The sequence below is a fragment of the Lathamus discolor genome, chromosome 9 (assembly GCF_037157495.1).
Source record: "Lathamus discolor isolate bLatDis1 chromosome 9, bLatDis1.hap1, whole genome shotgun sequence".
NCBI lineage: Eukaryota > Metazoa > Chordata > Aves > Psittaciformes > Psittacidae > Lathamus > Lathamus discolor.
In genome coordinates this window covers 11,952,698-11,970,439 of record NC_088892.1, presented here as the reverse complement: position 1 = coordinate 11,970,439, position 17,742 = coordinate 11,952,698, and the positions used below count along the sequence as shown (strand labels likewise).

The following is a 17,742-nucleotide window of genomic DNA, read 5'->3' as shown; positions in this document are numbered from 1 at the left end:
ACAGACTAGGGACAAAATAGGCCCCCTGAGGAAGCTCTTGGGAGAACTGGCTACACAGGATTTGGAGAAGGCTGAGGTTCTGAATGACTTCTTTGCCTCGGACTTCACTGGCAAAGGCTCTGACCGCACCACCCAAGTCTTAGAAGGTAGACGCAGGGACGGTGAGAATGAAGACCTTGGGCCCACTGTAGGAGAGGATCTGGTTTGAGACCATCTTAAAAATCTGAACGTGCACAAGCCTGTGGGACCTGATGGAATCCATCCGCGGGTCCTGAAGGAGCTGGCGAATGAAGTTGCTAAGCCACTGGCCATCATATTTGAAAAATCAGGGCAGTCAGGTGAAGTTCCCGACGACTGGAAAAAGGGAAATATAACCCCCATTTTCAAGAAGGGGAAAATGGAAGACCCGGGGAATTACAGACCAGTCAGTCTCACCTCTGTGCCTGGCAGGATCATGGAGCACATTCTCCTGGAAGCATGCTAAGGCACATGAAAAACAACAAGGTGCTTGGTGACAGCCAGCATGGCTTCACTAAGGGGAAATCCTGCCTGACCAATTTGGTGGCCTTCTATGATGGGGCTACAGAACTGATGGACAGGGGTAGAGCAGTTGATGTCATCTACCTGGACTTGTGCAAAGCATTCGACACTGTCCAACACAATATCCATGTCTCTAAACTGGAGAGACATCAATTTGATGGATGGACCACTCGGAGCATAAAGAACTGGCTGGACGGCCACACACAAAGAGTTGTGGTCAATGGCCCAGTGTCCAGCTGGAGACCAGTAACGAGTGGTGTCCCTCAGGGATCGGTGTTGGGACCGGTCTCGTTCAACATCTTTGTCACTGGCATGGACAGTGGGATTGAGTGCGCCCTCAGCAAGTTTGCCAATGACACCAAGCTGTGTGGTCCGGTTGATATGCTGGAGGGAAGGGATGCCATCCAGAGGGACCTTGACACGCTTGTGAGGTGGGCTGATGCCAACCTCATGAAGTTCAACCATGACAAGTGCAAGGTCCTACACCTGGGTCGGAGCAATCCCAGGCACAGCTACAGACTGGGCAGAGAAGAGATACAGAGTGGCCCTGCAGAGAAGGACCTGGGGGTGCTGGTCGATGAGAAAATGAACATGAGCTGGTAGTATGTGCTCACAGCCCAGAAAGCCAGTCATATCCTGGGCTGCATCAAAAGGAGCGTGACCAGCAGGTAGAAGGAGGTGATCCCGCCCCTCTACTCTGCTCTTGTGAGACCTCACCTGAAGCATTGTGTGCAGTTCTGGTGTCCTCAACATAAAAAGGACATGGAACTGCTGGAACAAGTGCAGAGGAGGGCCAGGAGGATGATCAGGGGACTGGAGCACCTCCCGTATGAAGATAGGCTGAGGAAGTTGGGGCTGTTCAGCCTGGAGAAGAGAAGGCTGTGTGGAGACCTCATAGCAGCCTTCCAGTATCTGAAGGGGGCCTATAGGGATGCTGGGGAGGGACTCTTCATTAGGGACTGTAGTGACAGGACAAGGGGTAATGGACTCAAACAGGGGAAGTTTAGATTGGATATAAGGAGGAAATTCTTTCCTGTGAGGGTGCTGAGGCACTGGAATGGGTTGCCCAGGGAGGTTGTGAGTGCTCCATCCCTGGCAGTGTTCAAGGCCAGGCTGGATGAAGCCTTGGGTGGGATGGTTTAGTGTGAGGTGTCCCTGCCTATGGCAGGGGGGTTGGAAGCAGATGATCTTGAGGTCCTTTCCAACCCTAACTATTCTATGATTCTATTATTTTATGTTGGAAGTTAACTCTTAGAACATGAGTTCAGCAACATAAAATATATACTGAATAGCCCATTAAATGCAGCAGGACTGTATATTTATTTTAGCCTAATTTTCTAAATTGTCCTTTATTGTGAAGTCCCTTATTTTTATTCTATTCACTTACTGCATTCCATGTGTTGCTCCCCATTACCAGAAATGGCGTACCAGGAGGCTACAACAGATTAAGTCTCTGCTGTGGAACAGTAAACGTGTTGTTCAAAACACGTGTATTAGAAAGCCAGGACACTCACACCAGACGTACATTCCAAACGGCAGCAGTTGACACGTGAGCTTCTCAGCAGCCCGAATGAAAACATTTCGCACGGCCCCCCAGCTGCGGACACGGCAGCCGGGCGGGGCGCTCTGCAGGGCTCCTGCTGCCACTTCGCTGCAGTTCTCTGGAGCGCCGAGTGCCACGGCCAGCCCCAGCAGCGGGCGCCCCCGGGCGCAGCCAGGGGACGCTTCAGCTCCCTTCTTACCCAGGCGAGAGTGAAGCAGCCGCCGCTTTGGTAGGATAACCAACAAAACATGAAGGAACGTAAACACGCGTGGCCAGCAGCCGGCCCCCTTCACAAGCACAGGCACCAGCCGAGGGTGACGCGCCGCCGAGAGGCCGAAACCAGCCCAGGCTCTGCGGGCGCCGGCGGCACCGGAGGCAGCGGCGGCAGCAGCAGGCCCGAGTGCCCCTCGTCACCCACTTTCCCACTGTGTCACCGAGCGCGGCCCGCCAGTGCCAGGCGAACGGAAGGAACGGTGCGGAGCTGGAAGTGCAAGGTAGGAGACCGTCCCAGGGCCTCCATGTCACTGAAGCCGGCAGAGCTCTGCGGCGTGCCCAAACAAGACGAAAACCTTCTCGATTACGCAGCACCGCTTTCCGCTGCGGAGCGGGGCTTTTAAACCCCTTCTGACGCCGGGAGTGGCCACCTCCCGAGCGCAGCTGCGGGGCCTGGCCGGGTCGCGAAGCTCCGTTGGTGCAGCGGCCTCTGCCCAGGCCTGGGGCTGGTTACGGCGGTGCGGAGCGGGCAGCTTGGCCCCGGGAGGCAGCGCGCTACGTCCAGATGGTCGGGGCAGCTGCTCGGCAGGTGTGTCTTGGTTTGACACGGTCCTATGCACGTTTCAAACACTAACCTCAGGTGTGTTGTTTATAGGAAATCAACGGGTTCTGATGCAAGGAAAACGATGAAATTTGGTTGCCTTTCCTTCCGACAGCCCTATGCAGGATTAGTTTTAAACAAAGTCAAAACAGTGGAGACCCGTTGGCACCCTTTGCTAACAAAGTACAAGGGCTGCGCCATTGCTATTCATATAGCTGTTAAAGACTGGGAAGATGAAACATGGAGAACAATTCTTTTGAATAGATTTGGTATAACACCGCAACAAGTGCAAGACTTATTGGATAAAGGGGAAAGGTTTGGCAGAGGAGTTATCGCAGATGAGCAACTTGCAATATTGCTTGGACTGTGTTTTCCAAGCAAGCTTTCAATCTGTTAACATTCAGTCAAATAAAATACACATGGACTTTACACAGCTGTGCTTGTTAAAACGTGCCATTAACGCTTACGTTGAGGGAGTGGCACCTGTGTTGTGACTGAGGGGCTATTTCAATTGCTTATGACTGTAAACTGAGGTCAGTGAGGGAAGTTGTGAATAGAATTTATTCTTTTCCATTGCGTTGGAAATGTGAAGTATGTTTGATCTCTGGGATAAAGAATTTTAGTCAGGCCTCAGTTTTTAACAGGCAGTCAACTAAAAACTTTAGGCTACAACTCTAAAGTGTATGCAAGAAATAAAATTGGTTTCTACTAACTCATCAGGCAGTAAGATAGTATAATGTGGGTTGTGTATTACCTTATTTTGTGGTAGTAAATGTCAGTTTCACACTTTTTGCATTTTGAGCTTAGGTAAGTCTTGCTGAAACCATTTTACAGTACTGTTAGTCAAGTGAGATCACCACATTGCAGTGATTTCATGTCATGTTAGAGTATTACATAAATAAATTTCAGTTGCACAAATGTGCTATTGCTGTTGTTATTTGAGCAGTGAAGTTTGTTTGTTAACAAGTTAGGATGGTGTTTTTTTGCTTATAATGTGCTGAAATACAACATATGTTGCTGTACTGTGTGCTTACAAAGCTTTTATCCAGCACTCATTTTGCTCTCTTATCCTGTAGGTATCTTTTGTTACACCATCTATCTTCAATATGTCTTCACCATCTCAACGTTTTCAGCTATTCCTGCACAACAAATTACTGTCACATACACTGAAAAATCATTTCTGTTCTAGTGCTGAAAATTGTTAACTACTACATAATGTGCAATTTGTAACCTTGACATAAATTGCATGCTAAATTGTAGAGTAGGCATCAAAGCTTCTTTGATCTTATTTTAACCATTAAGCAACATAGAAATTCCTTTTCATGACATTAAAAGGGTTCCAGAGAGCAGGAATTTCCATATAGTTTAATGATTTTAAAATGTTAAGTGTCCTGGTAGGAGCAGAGTTTTATTTTTAATGAAGCTGTTTCAAGGCCAAGTGTAGCTCAGGAGTTTTGGTAGCAGCTGGTACTTCCTTAGATATGAGTGTCTAACAGTTCTGTATCACTGAGATGTGACTGTTGTAACTCCATGATTCAACTGTAATTCACCAACCTAAGTTCAGTCACACAGGCCACCTTCTGCAGTGGACGACAGTGGTTTGAGATGTGTATGCTTCATGCTGTGTTCTGGTAACAAATGAGGTGGTTTGTGTGTCCTCTGTGAGGCTTACTTTTGCAAAAACTTTTCTCCAGGAGATCAACCAACCAATTTTGTATGCCAGATGGCTTCTGTCACCAGTTCCTGGCAGAGGGGTACAAGGTGTGTGGCAGGTGAACATCCCTGAGGAACTGATCCCTGCAGAAGCGTAGGTGTTGCCCCTCACTGTTACTTTTCCTGCCTAAATGCAAACTTAGAATCATAGAATGTTTTGGGTTGGAAGGGACTTTGAAGATCCTCTCATTCCAGCCCCCTGGGCAGAGGCACTTTCCACTAGACCAGGTAACTTGTAATTCACAAGTCAGCATCTTGAATACCAGTGAGTTCAGGATTCAAAACTTATTGTTCGAAATAGCAAATACATTTGAAAAAGTGCCCTTTTGAGGCAGAATAAACAAGACGTAATTTTTATGACCTTCACTGGAAATCATTGATGGTTCACTAGATTTTTCCTACATAATAAGTAACTGCCATTTGTTTTTTAATATATGGTTGATGTATTTTGTGTCAATTTAAAATGTAAATATAACCATATTATATATGTATCTCTGTATATGAGGATGAGTTTATAAGACCCTCCAGAAAAATGGTGCTTGAAAGCAGGCTGCCTTTGTTAATACATCTGTCTGACAGCCCACTCCTAACCTTACCTTAAGGACCAGATTTTCCTTATTCACAGGTGAGGAATATTATGTGTGTGTATGATGGGGGAAGCAGCCTGCAGGCTCTGTGACCTGACAGCCTCTGTAGGAAGCTCTTCATTAGAAGGTACCTGTACAAAATTAAATGAAGCTATTATTTCTTTCTCTCATTTAAGATGGAAAATACTTGTATTTTCTGTATAAATATATAAATACTGTAGAGACAAACAAAAGTAACTAATTTTGGCACTTGAGTTTTTCAAAATTTACAGGTTTTTTTTACTTTCTGGATCAAGGCCCAAGGCCAGGCATAGGTATAAGGACAGGACAACTAGCAGAGGCTTTGTATTTGGATAGTTTATTGGAACACATAGGAGACTATTCCCTTGAACTATGCAGCTTCTGAAGAGCTGTGGGAGGCACCTTGCTTGTCGTAGGTTAGGGCCCAAAGCCATTGCCACAGGTGCAAGTCAGGCCATGGTGCTATGGTGGAGTATGTCTCTGAGGTGGCCTTGGCACAGACAGAGCAGTGGCTACCCCTGGGTGGTAAGCAGTTGTACTGGACATCATTTATATTTTTTTTCCCCCTCTCATTTTGTTATCTCTCTTTTCATTAAAACTATTATAATGTCTTACTTTATTTCAACTATTAAACTCTTATTTCAGTGCATGGATTTCACTTTTTCCCAGTTCTCCTTATCCCACCAGGGACTAGGATGGTGCAGGGTCTGAATGAGCAGCTGCACGGTACTTAGCTGTTGACTAGCATTAAACCACAAAAGCACCCTTCACACATGCAGAAAGGTCCATACACTCTTTGCTGGTGTCTCATTGCCATACAGACACTAAGGAGACTCTATCCATGGTATTTAAGGTACCTAAACTGTGGGTTCACCTAAACACAGAAAAGCAGCTGCAAGGATGTGGGAATATCAGACATCTGTTTTTATAAGATACTGCAATGTAAGTTCCAAAGACTTTCTTTAAAGCATGGAGAAGTCCAAAACAATCAGTCAAAGGCTGTCTTTCTTGAAACAAGAAAAATGCTATACCAACACCAACAAGTTCCTATCTTGAAAAGTTTAATCACTGACTCCAACACAAAGTTGGTAATGAAGAGCAAGCCATGATATTTATACCAGCTAACCAACACCTGTAAAACCTACAACTAATGTTTCCAGCATAGACTGCACGCACAATGCAAGAGGGGACAGCTTATTAACAAGCAGTCTAATGGGAAAATGGTATAGGCACTGCTCAACAAGAATTAAAACATGAAACTGGAAAAGCAACAAAAGCAGCATTTAACTTCTAAGCCAGTGCAAAAGTTGAAATACATGAAAATTCACATAGCTAACTTGAAACCATCATGGAAGCTGCTGTACATTCTACTTCCTCCCTAAAAAAGCTTTCTAGTTTTGCCTGAGAAATGCAACACTCCTGTGCCTCTCTGGTTAAGACAATGATTGTGGCTGAACAGAAGTAGTAAAGAGGTACTGTACTAAGGCATACCCAAAGCATTTAAAACAGACATGGAAATCAAGTGTATATTTAGGACCTAAAAGACGCGTTGAATATCATAGGCATTTCATACAGGGTTTTTAAAAAAATACTTTTAGATAATACTTATACTGTACACAACAAGACTTTTAAACAATATATTACACTGCTAAAATGTTCATATAAATACTATACAGGCAACTGTGCAACCAGCCCATCAGGAAGGTGCACAGATGATACCACCACGTATCTCTGGAAAAACTCAGATTATCTTCAGGATCTCCGACTCTGTAATTCAAGTGCTGATTCAGCAATACCTATTATAAAGTAATCGGTACAAGGCATGAGATGAAATACATTTGTCTGCTGATTCCCAGTTCAAGTTCATTACGCTTCCATCATCTTAATCTGGCATGTCGATGTTTAACTTGGGAGGTGGAATGACATATTTCCCTGGACTTTGTGTGATGACCACCCCAGTCTTTTTTCGAAACATGGGTGCAATTTTTGGTGGTTCAGGTAGTGGTGTTTCTTCTGTTTCCTCATTGTCTTCATGATGCAGATCATAAGAAATATTTCCATATTCTCGTAAGAACGGGAAAATTTCAAGCAGGAACTGGCAGAAGTCTTTGCGAATTCCAAACCACCCTGAAAAAAAATATAAATAAAATTGTTTCACGCTGCAGAACAGGATAAATGGGGAGAATATGCAATCTTGTTTCAGTTCTCTTGACTACTTGCATAACCAATATAAAATTTGTTAGTGCTGCTTAGCAGTGTGTTACTTATAACAGTTCAGATTACACACACACACAGACATACAGAATGTATACATACATTTGCATGTCTCTGCATGTCTGTGCATGCATGTCTCCGTGTGTGCATCTATATGTATAAATAACAGCAAGAATCCATTTCATTTCAACCGTTAAGCAGTGTCAGATCACATCAGTACACAGACAAAGAACACAAAAGACTTGGCATCTTGACCAAAGCAATTGGTGCCACATAGGAAGCCATCCATGCCAACTTTGATACATATAGGTTATAGGTAGACAGAGTAGTAAATGTATGTATTCGGTATTCCACAAATATTTTTGTTGTTAGCCAACTATAACGGGATACCAGGAGTATTAGATACATCCTTGGCATTACCCGCGCTAGATTACAAACTAGTACACATTCTGTGTTTGTTACGGATTTTGCGATATGCAAAGACTTGGAAAGAGTAAGCAGTACTTGTAGTTCAATAGGTGGCACTCCTCTAGTAACCAATACCAAAGGTCAGTGCTAGAAGGAACAGCCTCCCCAAGTCAGATCTTTCACACTGAGCAAAGCATTTGCCAGGGAAGACAGCACACAACCCATCTTTTAGCAGAGATTATTCTTCATGGCCAACTGATGTATTTCATTTAGCATTTTAAAGGTGGATTTTCATACAAGTCTTCTGAGGCCCACTTGAGGTGAACAGTCTTATTTGAAAAATTACGTAAGTAATATCCTACATAAATGATATGTGGCTCTCCAAAAGACCAATCTGGGCATAAATTATTGAGGGCACGCATTAAGGGAAAAAAAAAAAAAAACCCACACCAGTGACAGTTTTCCATACAATATAAGCAATATAAAAAACAAAAAAAAAAAAAAACAAACAATATAAAAGTAAACTAAATGTATGGAGATAAGATTAGTCATGACCAAAGAAATTCTCGGTAGATTTCACAATCAGACCAAAACTGAAGGAAGTTTATGTAATATCACAGCTGGTTCCTTTCAACTCTTAAAGTCCTAACAAATTTTATTGCCTTGTCAACAAGGAATATGAACTGCAATGTGGATGGGAAAAGTTGGTCTGAAGAGCATCTGCACTGGTTCAGTAACATTAGATGGCTGAAAGTGCAAACACTTCTTTCAGCAGTGCGAGCTGTGATGGGAATAAAAGCCTATAAATCTACACTGGCCACTCAGGCAACTGAAGTTACAACTGAGCAGCATAGAGCACTGTTTGCCCAAAGAGAGAAGAAAATACTGGTTCAGGATACTAGGCCGAATGCTAATTGAAAATGGTAGGTGCAACACTATTTTTCAGAACCCAGAGCACAGTGATCCAGTCATGTCCCGTGAGACTGAAACCCATGGAAATAAGAAAGGATAAAAGGCTGAGTTACAATTAAAATCCCACTGAGACTTCAGCTTGAATCTGAGCACAAGTTATGCTTACAAGAATCAGGAAAATAAAAGCAAGAGGCACTATAAAAACTGAAAACTTTTCACATTCACCTGGAAACCACAGTAACAAATACAGTTTTTTCATGACAGAATATACATTTAAAAAACCCCTTTACAATAATAAAAATCTTAGTAAAATTAAGCCTTGAGTTTCAATCTGTTTCCGTGATTTTTAAATACTTACAGTGATTTCCTCCTTTTTGTCCAAATGTTGTTGCCATTAAAGTTATCAGCGAAAGCCAGAGAGGAACAAATATGGGTATAAAAGAAAAAGAATTGTGCCCATCCAGTCTGTGTACTAGTAAGATCTAAACGACAAAGAAATTATACAATGTCAGTTTAACTGCAGTAGCTGCTTTCAAGCTTCTTAAAACATATGCAGATATCTAATCTTTAACTTCACACATCTGTGAAGAAAAATGGCCTCCACAAAAACATGTAGTTACAGTTCCACTGTGATGCATATCCTGCTCAAAAAACTTGGAAGAAACATAGAATTTTGTTTTCTTTCATATTTGCTGTTAATATTTTGTTCCAAAACTAAAAGCACTATTCTCATTTTAGTTACTTCAAGTAGAGGCAGAGCAACATTACCACTCATTCTAAAAAGAACAAGATGCATACTCATTATGCTCTTTCCTACCTCAAATGTGAGCAGAGGCACTACAATTGTCATCCAGCTGACCGCCATGGTTATGTGTGTCCTCCTTTGCTCAGCAATCACATCCATAGAGCGCAAGAATAGAACAGACCATACAATGTAATAGAGCACTACTAGACATAAAAAGGACATCAAGATCCATAGTGGAACACAAACAACCTGAAAGAAAAAGAAATCAACTGCTTTTCCTCCGGAAAGCAACACATTAGATTTGGTTTAGGTGTGGGAATTTTTTAAATAAAGCAAGTCTACATACTACGTGCAAACAAGAAATAGGAATTTAAGTGTAATGCTCTTTAAATAATAAAATCTCTCACAGAAAAGCTTCACAAATCATGTACACTGCTATAAGCCACATCGCTCTCTGGGGTTCCTCAGCTTTGTAAACCCCATCAAGCTGCAACAGTTTAAAATTGAGTCAATGTAGTTCAACTTTAATAAGACTTCTGTGATTTAACATGGACTCATGTTAAACACAGTACTCAAAAATTATTTTAGCAAGTATTCTCTACACTGGACACCTTATTGAAACAGTTTCTAAATTAGATCCTTTCTCTAGTTTTTTGGAAAATAAAAAGGACAGTCACAATCATGCCAGGTTACCAGTTCTGTGGTAGTTTACAAAAATGCAGGCACAGGAACAGCATTTCTGTATTCTAAAGGTACTTGGGACATAAGATCTCAGAAGTTTTGACAATGACCACTTGCACAGTTAGTGGATTTACAGGCATGGTGACAGAGGAAATAAAACTAGTTATTTATCACACCATATTTACCAGCACATTCTCTAACCCACCAATCATTTTCATCACTATTTTAGTGTTCCCACTAGAAACTGTTGGTTAGGATTTCTCTTTAAACAACTGATCAGCAATTAATTGCAGCTAATGGCATGTCACTCCCCCTCAAAGGATGAAATACCCCAGGAACAGCCTCTGTTCCTCATGACCACTGAATGAAATGCCAAACATTCAGTGATGGATTGTTAGGCCAGCAAGAATGTGATCATGGACCATGATCATATATTAACTGTTCCCTACCGTAAGTATCTTTATGAAATTCAGCATTTAAACAAAGATAAGAAGAAAACACTTGTTACATACAAGCCATGGCCATCTGATGATCTCATCTAGTCTCAGTGCAATGAATATGAACTGTAGAATATTGACTGAACACAAGATTTCCAGCTAGGAAAAGAAAATACATTAGTTAACCTTTAGCATGATAAAGCCATTTCCAAGATGACAAAGAATCTAAGGATTTTTCTGACTTCATGTTTGTCACTGTAATATGGAACATGCATTTGCATTAGGTATTACTAAGCATCCCTAAATTTGGGAGGCTGTGATTGCAACAGAGTTAACTGTAGAGGCAGATGTCTCCTGAGGTAAAACCTTCCTGGGATTTAAAAATCCTTGGGAGTAGCTAGGCTCACAATTTAATGAATTCATTACGCCTTAAATAAATGGTACTTTATTGACTATAAAAATAGTGCAACATATGAAGGAAAGCTTTTTCTGAGCCCACCATGATCTATAGATAAACCACCACTATGTACTTACTGATCACCTAATCAGAGTAGGAACAAGCAGACAATATATATCAGATTTGATAATTACAAAAATAATAAGATTAATCACTTATTACTCCTGCCTAGAATTAAAATCCTCGATTAAAGGCAGGCCCCTCTTATGTTTCTAGCAAATGAAAGTGAAGTAATGAGATCTTCCCAGAGTCAAAAAGGAAAAGGTGACAAAATAGTAAAAGAAAAAAAAAGTTGACAGTTCAGCTGCATAACTTGTTTTCTCTGAGACAGCTGCTGCCTTTTAGGGGTGAGTGAATTTAATTTTTTAATGCCAGTACTTAGCAGCTGTGCAGTCATCTGTAAATCAGTGGGTAATCAAGCATCAGCCAGGAGAAGGCAAGTACTTCTACGCAAATTTTACTTTTAGGAATGATTAACTGAATAGAACTCCACTATATGAAACTCTATTTGCAGTATTTTTACATCAACAATTTAAGGTATCAGTTTACCAGCCATCTTAACAATCACCTACCAAAAATGTTTCTCTCTCCAGAGATACTCAGTTTATGCTAATGTTACAGAAACATTGTCTTGAAATTAAAAAAAAAAACCTAAAAACTGAGGAGTTAGAGGGCATAGCAAAAAGAAAAAAAATCCTTTAAAAAAGTATCAATTCAGTAAGAATTCTAAATTTATTGTGAAACACCACAATGGTGAGAAGATTTTAGAATCCTTGTGAAGTTCTTCCAAAACCAAAAAGGAGTGAGTTGGAGGAGAAAGAAAGTAGAGGCAGAAAATAAAACCCAACTGCTTTATGCCTACTATTTATATTCCCAAATTAAAAATTAAGCACACAGATTGGGATAGTAAGAAATTTTCAACCCTGATTCTGCCAAGGGACAGTGCTTACAATCAGTGGAATTTTCTTCAGTGATTTCCATTTAAGTGTCTAGTAAGAGTTCATACTGCACGAGTTCTTTTAACACACAAAAAGAAGGTGGTAGTGGCAGTTAAAAAAAAAAAAAACACAACAACAACAACAAAAAAAAAAAAAAGAAAAAAAGAAAAAAAAGAAAGAAAGAAAAACCAAACTAGAAAAGATGAGAAAACTAGTATTACCGATCCTGGCTTTTCACTCATGTTTGCAGGTCAGTGCAAACAATTCAACTGATGCAGTCATCCATTTCAGGCTTTACTGAGGGATGAACTGCTACAAAATTGATACAGTCTTGCATTGCCACTAATTCTACACATAGAAGACCAGGTTGGATGGGGCTTTGAATAACCTGCTCTAGTGGAAGGTGTCCCTGCTTGTGGCAGGGGGTTGGAACTAGGTGAGCTTTAAGGTCCCTGCCAAGGCAAACCAGTGTATGACTCTATAGCAACAAACAAAGCATTACCTCCAGAGACCTGTCATGTCGGAATCCCCACACACAAGCTGCAACTGACACTGGAGATACAAAGAATAATGGCATGAAGACCAGAAGCCAGAAATGGGTTCCTCTTTCGATCCGGTCACACACCAGAACTTCAAACATCAGCAGTAGCAGATGGATGCCAACTGCAATTAACATTGCTTTGAACTCCACACAGGTTTCTCCTTCTGCTCTAAAGAGAGGATAACAAAGCATTCAGTTTACTTGTTAGTAAGAAAGCATATGATCCTGCAAGCATCCCAAGACACCCATTTACAATTGTTACGTTTCAGATACTAATACTTGTTTTTAATAAATGTACAAATACACCCAAACAGCTGCTATTAAACTAAACTCCTGATGACCCAACATGATTTCTTGTCCATAAAGCTGCAGTGTTAAAGGATTTTCCTCAAAGGAGACAGTGGGATTTTTACAAGTTTAAAATTTTCTACATATTCCATAGCTCTGCATTAAAAACAGGATTTCTTTGCTACTACATAAACACTCAGACATCATGAAGGCTGTTGGGAAATAAATTTAGTCTAAAATTATCTGTTTGGCTCCTGCACCAGCTTTTATTGAGTCAACATCTTTCCCCAGAATTTCCTTCTTCATCAAAATCAGCGTACTGCAACAGAATATCATCTGTTACTAAAAAGTAAAATAACACACACAGAGGAACGACACTTTTTCCTATACAAGCAGAAGGGGTTAACAAGACCTGAACCACACAATATAGTATATCAGAATAGGACCCATGCACAAAGCTTTTCCATTTAATATTCATTGTAGATAGAAAAGAGGACTGAATTTATTGCACTTAAGGTAGTTTTTCTTTTCCCCAGCATGTTCAAATTCACATCCTACTCGGATTACCAAAAGAATGAACACTTGATATATTTAAAGGTCTGAAAGTTATCCTACATTACACCGACAATTAAAATATCACTGTTAAACAACTTTGACACAGTTGTTGCCACAAACCTCTTACTTTGCAGTAGCCTATCTTAGTGCATTGAACTACTTCAATATTTCTTCTAAAACTGCAACTAAAGTCTGTAAAAATTCTCAATGTTCACAGCATATTCACGAATCACTGAAGATTCACCATTACATTCTCTGAGCACACCAAGGAGAAAAAAAAAACAACGCAAAAACCTCTTTCAGGCTATTGTACATTTCAGGAAAGTGATTTAAAAATTAATCCAATTAAATATAGTATATTCCTAGTGCATATGAAGATACCTATTTCTATATGGCTTATACTAAAGCAAGGAACTTCCAACATTCTAACAGAACAGCGCAAAAAGACACTCCATGAGAAGTTGCAGCTTCTCAAAAACAGTATTGCTAAAGCTTGCGATAAACTGTTGCAACTAGGATTAAGCCATCTATTGCTGCATAAAACTGTTTGCATACACTATAGGTTATCATTATTTTACATAGCAACCCTCTGGATGGTATAGTTCTCATTGTTAAAAGAACTACTGATGAATTTGATTGTGTAAAGAGAACCTTTTGCAAAATAGATATCCTTGACTTACCGATACTGTGGGTTTCGGGCCCATACTCCTGTTCCCACCGAGGCCCCAACAATCACCATTAACTTCCACAGCCATATTGGAGCAAATACAGCCCAGTAACTCCACTGAATTTTGTCATCCAGGCGTAGAGACAGCAACACAGAAAAGAGCAGCAGGCAGGCATAAATGAGAAATTTGCTGTTAAACAAACAAAAATCCCAGAGTCAGAAATTAAGGCAGCAACTTCATATGAACTTTGTAGACAATCAGTCACAGCTGAAACATAATCAGGGTATTTCCTAATAGAAAACACACAAACTTCTTGCAAAGAATCAAATCTGTTCTGAAGAGTCAAATATTTAATCATAAATACAGCATATGACATCTCTTTCACTTATAAAACCAATGCTTCAAGAGAACACATCAAAAGCATTCTTGCATGACAAACTTAATGAATGGGCATCTATAAATAGTTCTCTCTCACAAGGATCCAGACAGGAGCTAGATTATTAGAGGCTCAGAAATAATACCAGTTGCACATGTTTTTAGAAAATGTGTTCTTTCATACAAAACAAATCAGACAGTTTTGATGTTCAAAATCAAGTTACATAATTTATGTAACTTTTGCCACACTATTTTAAACTAAAAATTAGAAACTTATGTATTGTAATAAGGCAGACTTCAGAGATCCTTTTTATTATTATTATTTTTACACTTAGTTAGAAAAAAGCAACATTATAGAAAAAAAAACCAACAGGTTAAGCGTTTAACAAAGTTAGTGATTGTAGAGTATAGTTTAACTAGAATAGTGAGGATGGTGGTTACACATTTCAAATAGTTATATTGGTATATTTTATAATCTAGTCAGCCTAAGAACAAATTAATGTGTTTGGAACACTTGAAAGCAGTGGCATAGCAACTGCTTGTACCACCAGAAATCAGACAAAATGAATACACTATTTCCTCACACTACAGGAAGGGAAAGAGTCACCCACCCATTCACCAGAGGCTCACAGACTGCTTTAGAAAATACATAATTTTGTTTCAACCACTTCAATCAAGTAATTGGATGTATTTTAAAACATGGATAACCTAAGGAACAGAGTAAATACTTGCTATAGAGTAAAGCAGCAATGGTTGAAGATACTACCCTTACTTCTACAGCACAACTCGAACTGCCCCCTTTCACTCATCAAATAATCAAACATTTATCAGCTCAGCACTGCCCCCATCAGATATCCAGCTGCTCAGTCTCAGAACAAGTGCCTCAGCTGTTTCTTAATATGAAAAAGCAGTTGTATTGTGTCAGCATCTCCTCACATGCTTGATGAAGCTACCTTGTGACAGAAGGATATGAAACAAGCGTCACTCCTCACATCAACAGAGAGGTCCCTCAGCTTCCCAGGCTACCCATGCTTTTCCAGCATCCAGCATTTGTGTAATTTGTACTTTCCCTTGCTGCTCAATAAAAAAAGCAGTAAAGTGCCACGTGGTGAAATGCTGTTGCTCCCCGAGAAGTCCAGTAAACATCAAAACATTCAAGATGAAGTTATCTGCACAAATGCAATATTCAGATGCTCATTCACCATTTAGATGGCACCCCAAAAAGTTGCAAGCATTACTTTGCAATACCAGAACTTTACGACCTTCTGGAACTTCTGTTCCTCCTCTTCTATTACTTTCAATCACACATATTTAAACTCTTTATTTCAACCTCCCCTCAACAATCCATTTCCTGAAGCACTGGTTACCCTTCTGTTTGTCTAAACAACTAACTGAACACAGCTTTCTGCAGTGGCAATCACACGAGGCCTCTTTCACAAACAAGATTTTCCCCAGGACTCTCAGTATGACTGCACAAGTTACTTGCAGCCTTTACTCTTGCAATATCTAGTAATGGTAAGCCCAGTAAAGTTAAACTAATTCTCTCAGATCTTTCAGCATTATGTGTATCTGCATTGGCTTGGCAAGACAGAAGACGGCAAACTTGTAGCAACTATCATCCTGTTTGAGCCCAGGATGAAGGCTCACTCTCTGCAGTTCTCCGAGGGTAGATGACGGCAGTTAAGGGCAATGCCTTCATACCTCTAAAACCCGAGCCTTTACCAGATCCTGCACGCCTGTGCTGAAGTGTATGGTAGCTTTACCTTCCGGTGTAAGGCTTTACCCCAAAGCACCAAGTTGAAAAATTCAAAACCTAGAATGACACTTGGAGTAGTAATAAACGGAAGGAAACGGCTGGAACCTGTCCTGCAGAGCGGGTGGCGGCTGCCGCGTTCGCAGCCACCTGACGGAAGCAGGCACCGGCACCCGCTGGGAAGGAACCGATCAGGCACAGCGCGTTCGACCCACCCCGAACCGCTGAACCGGGTTAACACCGGCGAAGCCGGCTTCCTCCCCAGGCAACCCGCCGCATTACTCGGCCTGGCCTGAACGGGGAAGGTGCAGAGTCAGCCCTGGCGGCGCTACCCCCCCCCCCCCCGCCATCCCTCATTCTGGCGGCAGCTCGGGCCTCACCGGGCCGCCACTTCCGGGCACGTCCCGCTACTGGCGCCGGGAAGCGGAGCCTCCGCCCACCCGCTGAGCCAGGACAGGGAGCTGCGGGGACGCGGCCAGGTACCGCTCTGCCACTGTGCGGACCAGCGGCCGAACGGTCCCTGAAAAGGCGGCGCGGCCCCAGGACGCCCGTTAAGACTTGGGCCGCCCTCACCTGGGGTTGAAGTCCTGGAACAAGCCACGCAAGTTCATTGCGGCTCGACCCTCCCGCCCTGCTCCGCCGCGCTCTACCAGGCGCGCATGGCGCGGCCGCCGCCACCGGAGCCGAGCCGAGCCGAGCCGAGCCGAGCCGAGCCGAGCCGAGCCTGGCCTAGCTTAGCTTGGCCGGGCCTCACCGCCGTTCCAGCTCTGCTCCGCCCCGCCGGAACAGAGCAGCCCGCACGGCCTCGCGCATGCGCACCGCCCGCCAGCCCCGCGGCCGCATCCCTCTGCTGGGGAGCTGGCATCCGCTCTCCGGGCTGCACAAGCGGCTGCTGCGCATGCGGCCTAGGAGAGACGGAAGCGCTGGACGCTGACAGCTGCAGAGCCTCGTTCAGGTTGTGTGTGGAAGGGGTTTTGACAGCCTGGAGCAATTCTGTAGCTTTTATTGGAAATAAGCCAGTCGCAAGTACAGCATACAGTATGTCAGATGCATGGTGAAGAATAGGGTTTCTATCTAGTTCTTTTGTAGGCTAAATTGGTGCTTGCTTCGTGCCTTAGCCAGCTGGGGTGTGCAACTGGCTGCTCACGTTCAGGCTGTGTCAAGAGGCTTGCTGCAGAGACAAGAAGGAACAACCTCTTTTTGCAAGCCCAGTCACATCAGCAGTGCTTATTCCAGCTTGTGCTACTCCTTCTAAGTTACTGCATGTCAGGAGTTAAACACCGAGTTTGGGTGTTTGAAAAATACGAGTTTAGATAATCTGCTCAAAATGTTGTATTTCTTACCTGTTCAGTTGCATTTTATCTCACACTTGAGTAAGTTTATCCTGAATTGTATGTGTTAATAGAAATCCTCATCAGTCTTCTTCAGATTATTAGTGAAGCCAAGCCCAGAGGATCTGGAGGCAGATTTTGATTTTGATTCTGTCACTTGATTTCTGCAGCGATTTGTGATGTGGCAGTTGTCGTGTTCATAGCATCAGGTCACATGTTAT

The 17,742-nt window shown here is 42.2% G+C and overlaps 2 protein-coding genes across 3 annotated transcripts; one reads left to right on the top strand and one right to left on the bottom strand.

The window, feature by feature from the left end:
- The first annotated feature begins 2,493 nt into the window (after window positions 1-2,493).
- LOC136019297 (protein EOLA1-like) lies at window positions 2,494-3,919 on the top strand. Its single transcript, XM_065689345.1, has 2 exons — window positions 2,494-2,577; window positions 2,952-3,919. Exon 2 carries the CDS (start codon window positions 2,983-2,985, stop codon window positions 3,292-3,294), a length of 312 nt encoding a protein of 103 aa, XP_065545417.1. The 5' UTR covers window positions 2,494-2,577; window positions 2,952-2,982; the 3' UTR covers window positions 3,295-3,919.
- Window positions 3,920-5,367: 1,448 nt separating this feature from the next.
- Window positions 5,368-16,899, bottom strand: TMEM185A (transmembrane protein 185A). Of its 2 annotated transcripts, none has more exons than XM_065689342.1 (7): window positions 16,764-16,899; window positions 14,075-14,251; window positions 12,513-12,720; window positions 10,691-10,774; window positions 9,570-9,746; window positions 9,111-9,234; window positions 5,368-7,345 (listed from the first exon to the last, which is right to left on the bottom strand). In XM_065689342.1, exons 1-7 carry the CDS (start codon window positions 16,799-16,801, stop codon window positions 7,101-7,103), a joined length of 1,053 nt encoding a protein of 350 aa, XP_065545414.1. In that variant the 5' UTR covers window positions 16,802-16,899; the 3' UTR covers window positions 5,368-7,100. The 2 variants fall into 2 exon arrangements, with proteins under 2 accessions (XP_065545414.1, XP_065545415.1); XM_065689343.1 differs by lacking the exon at window positions 16,764-16,899 and adding an exon at window positions 16,571-16,752.
- Window positions 16,900-17,742: the final 843 nt, after the last annotated feature.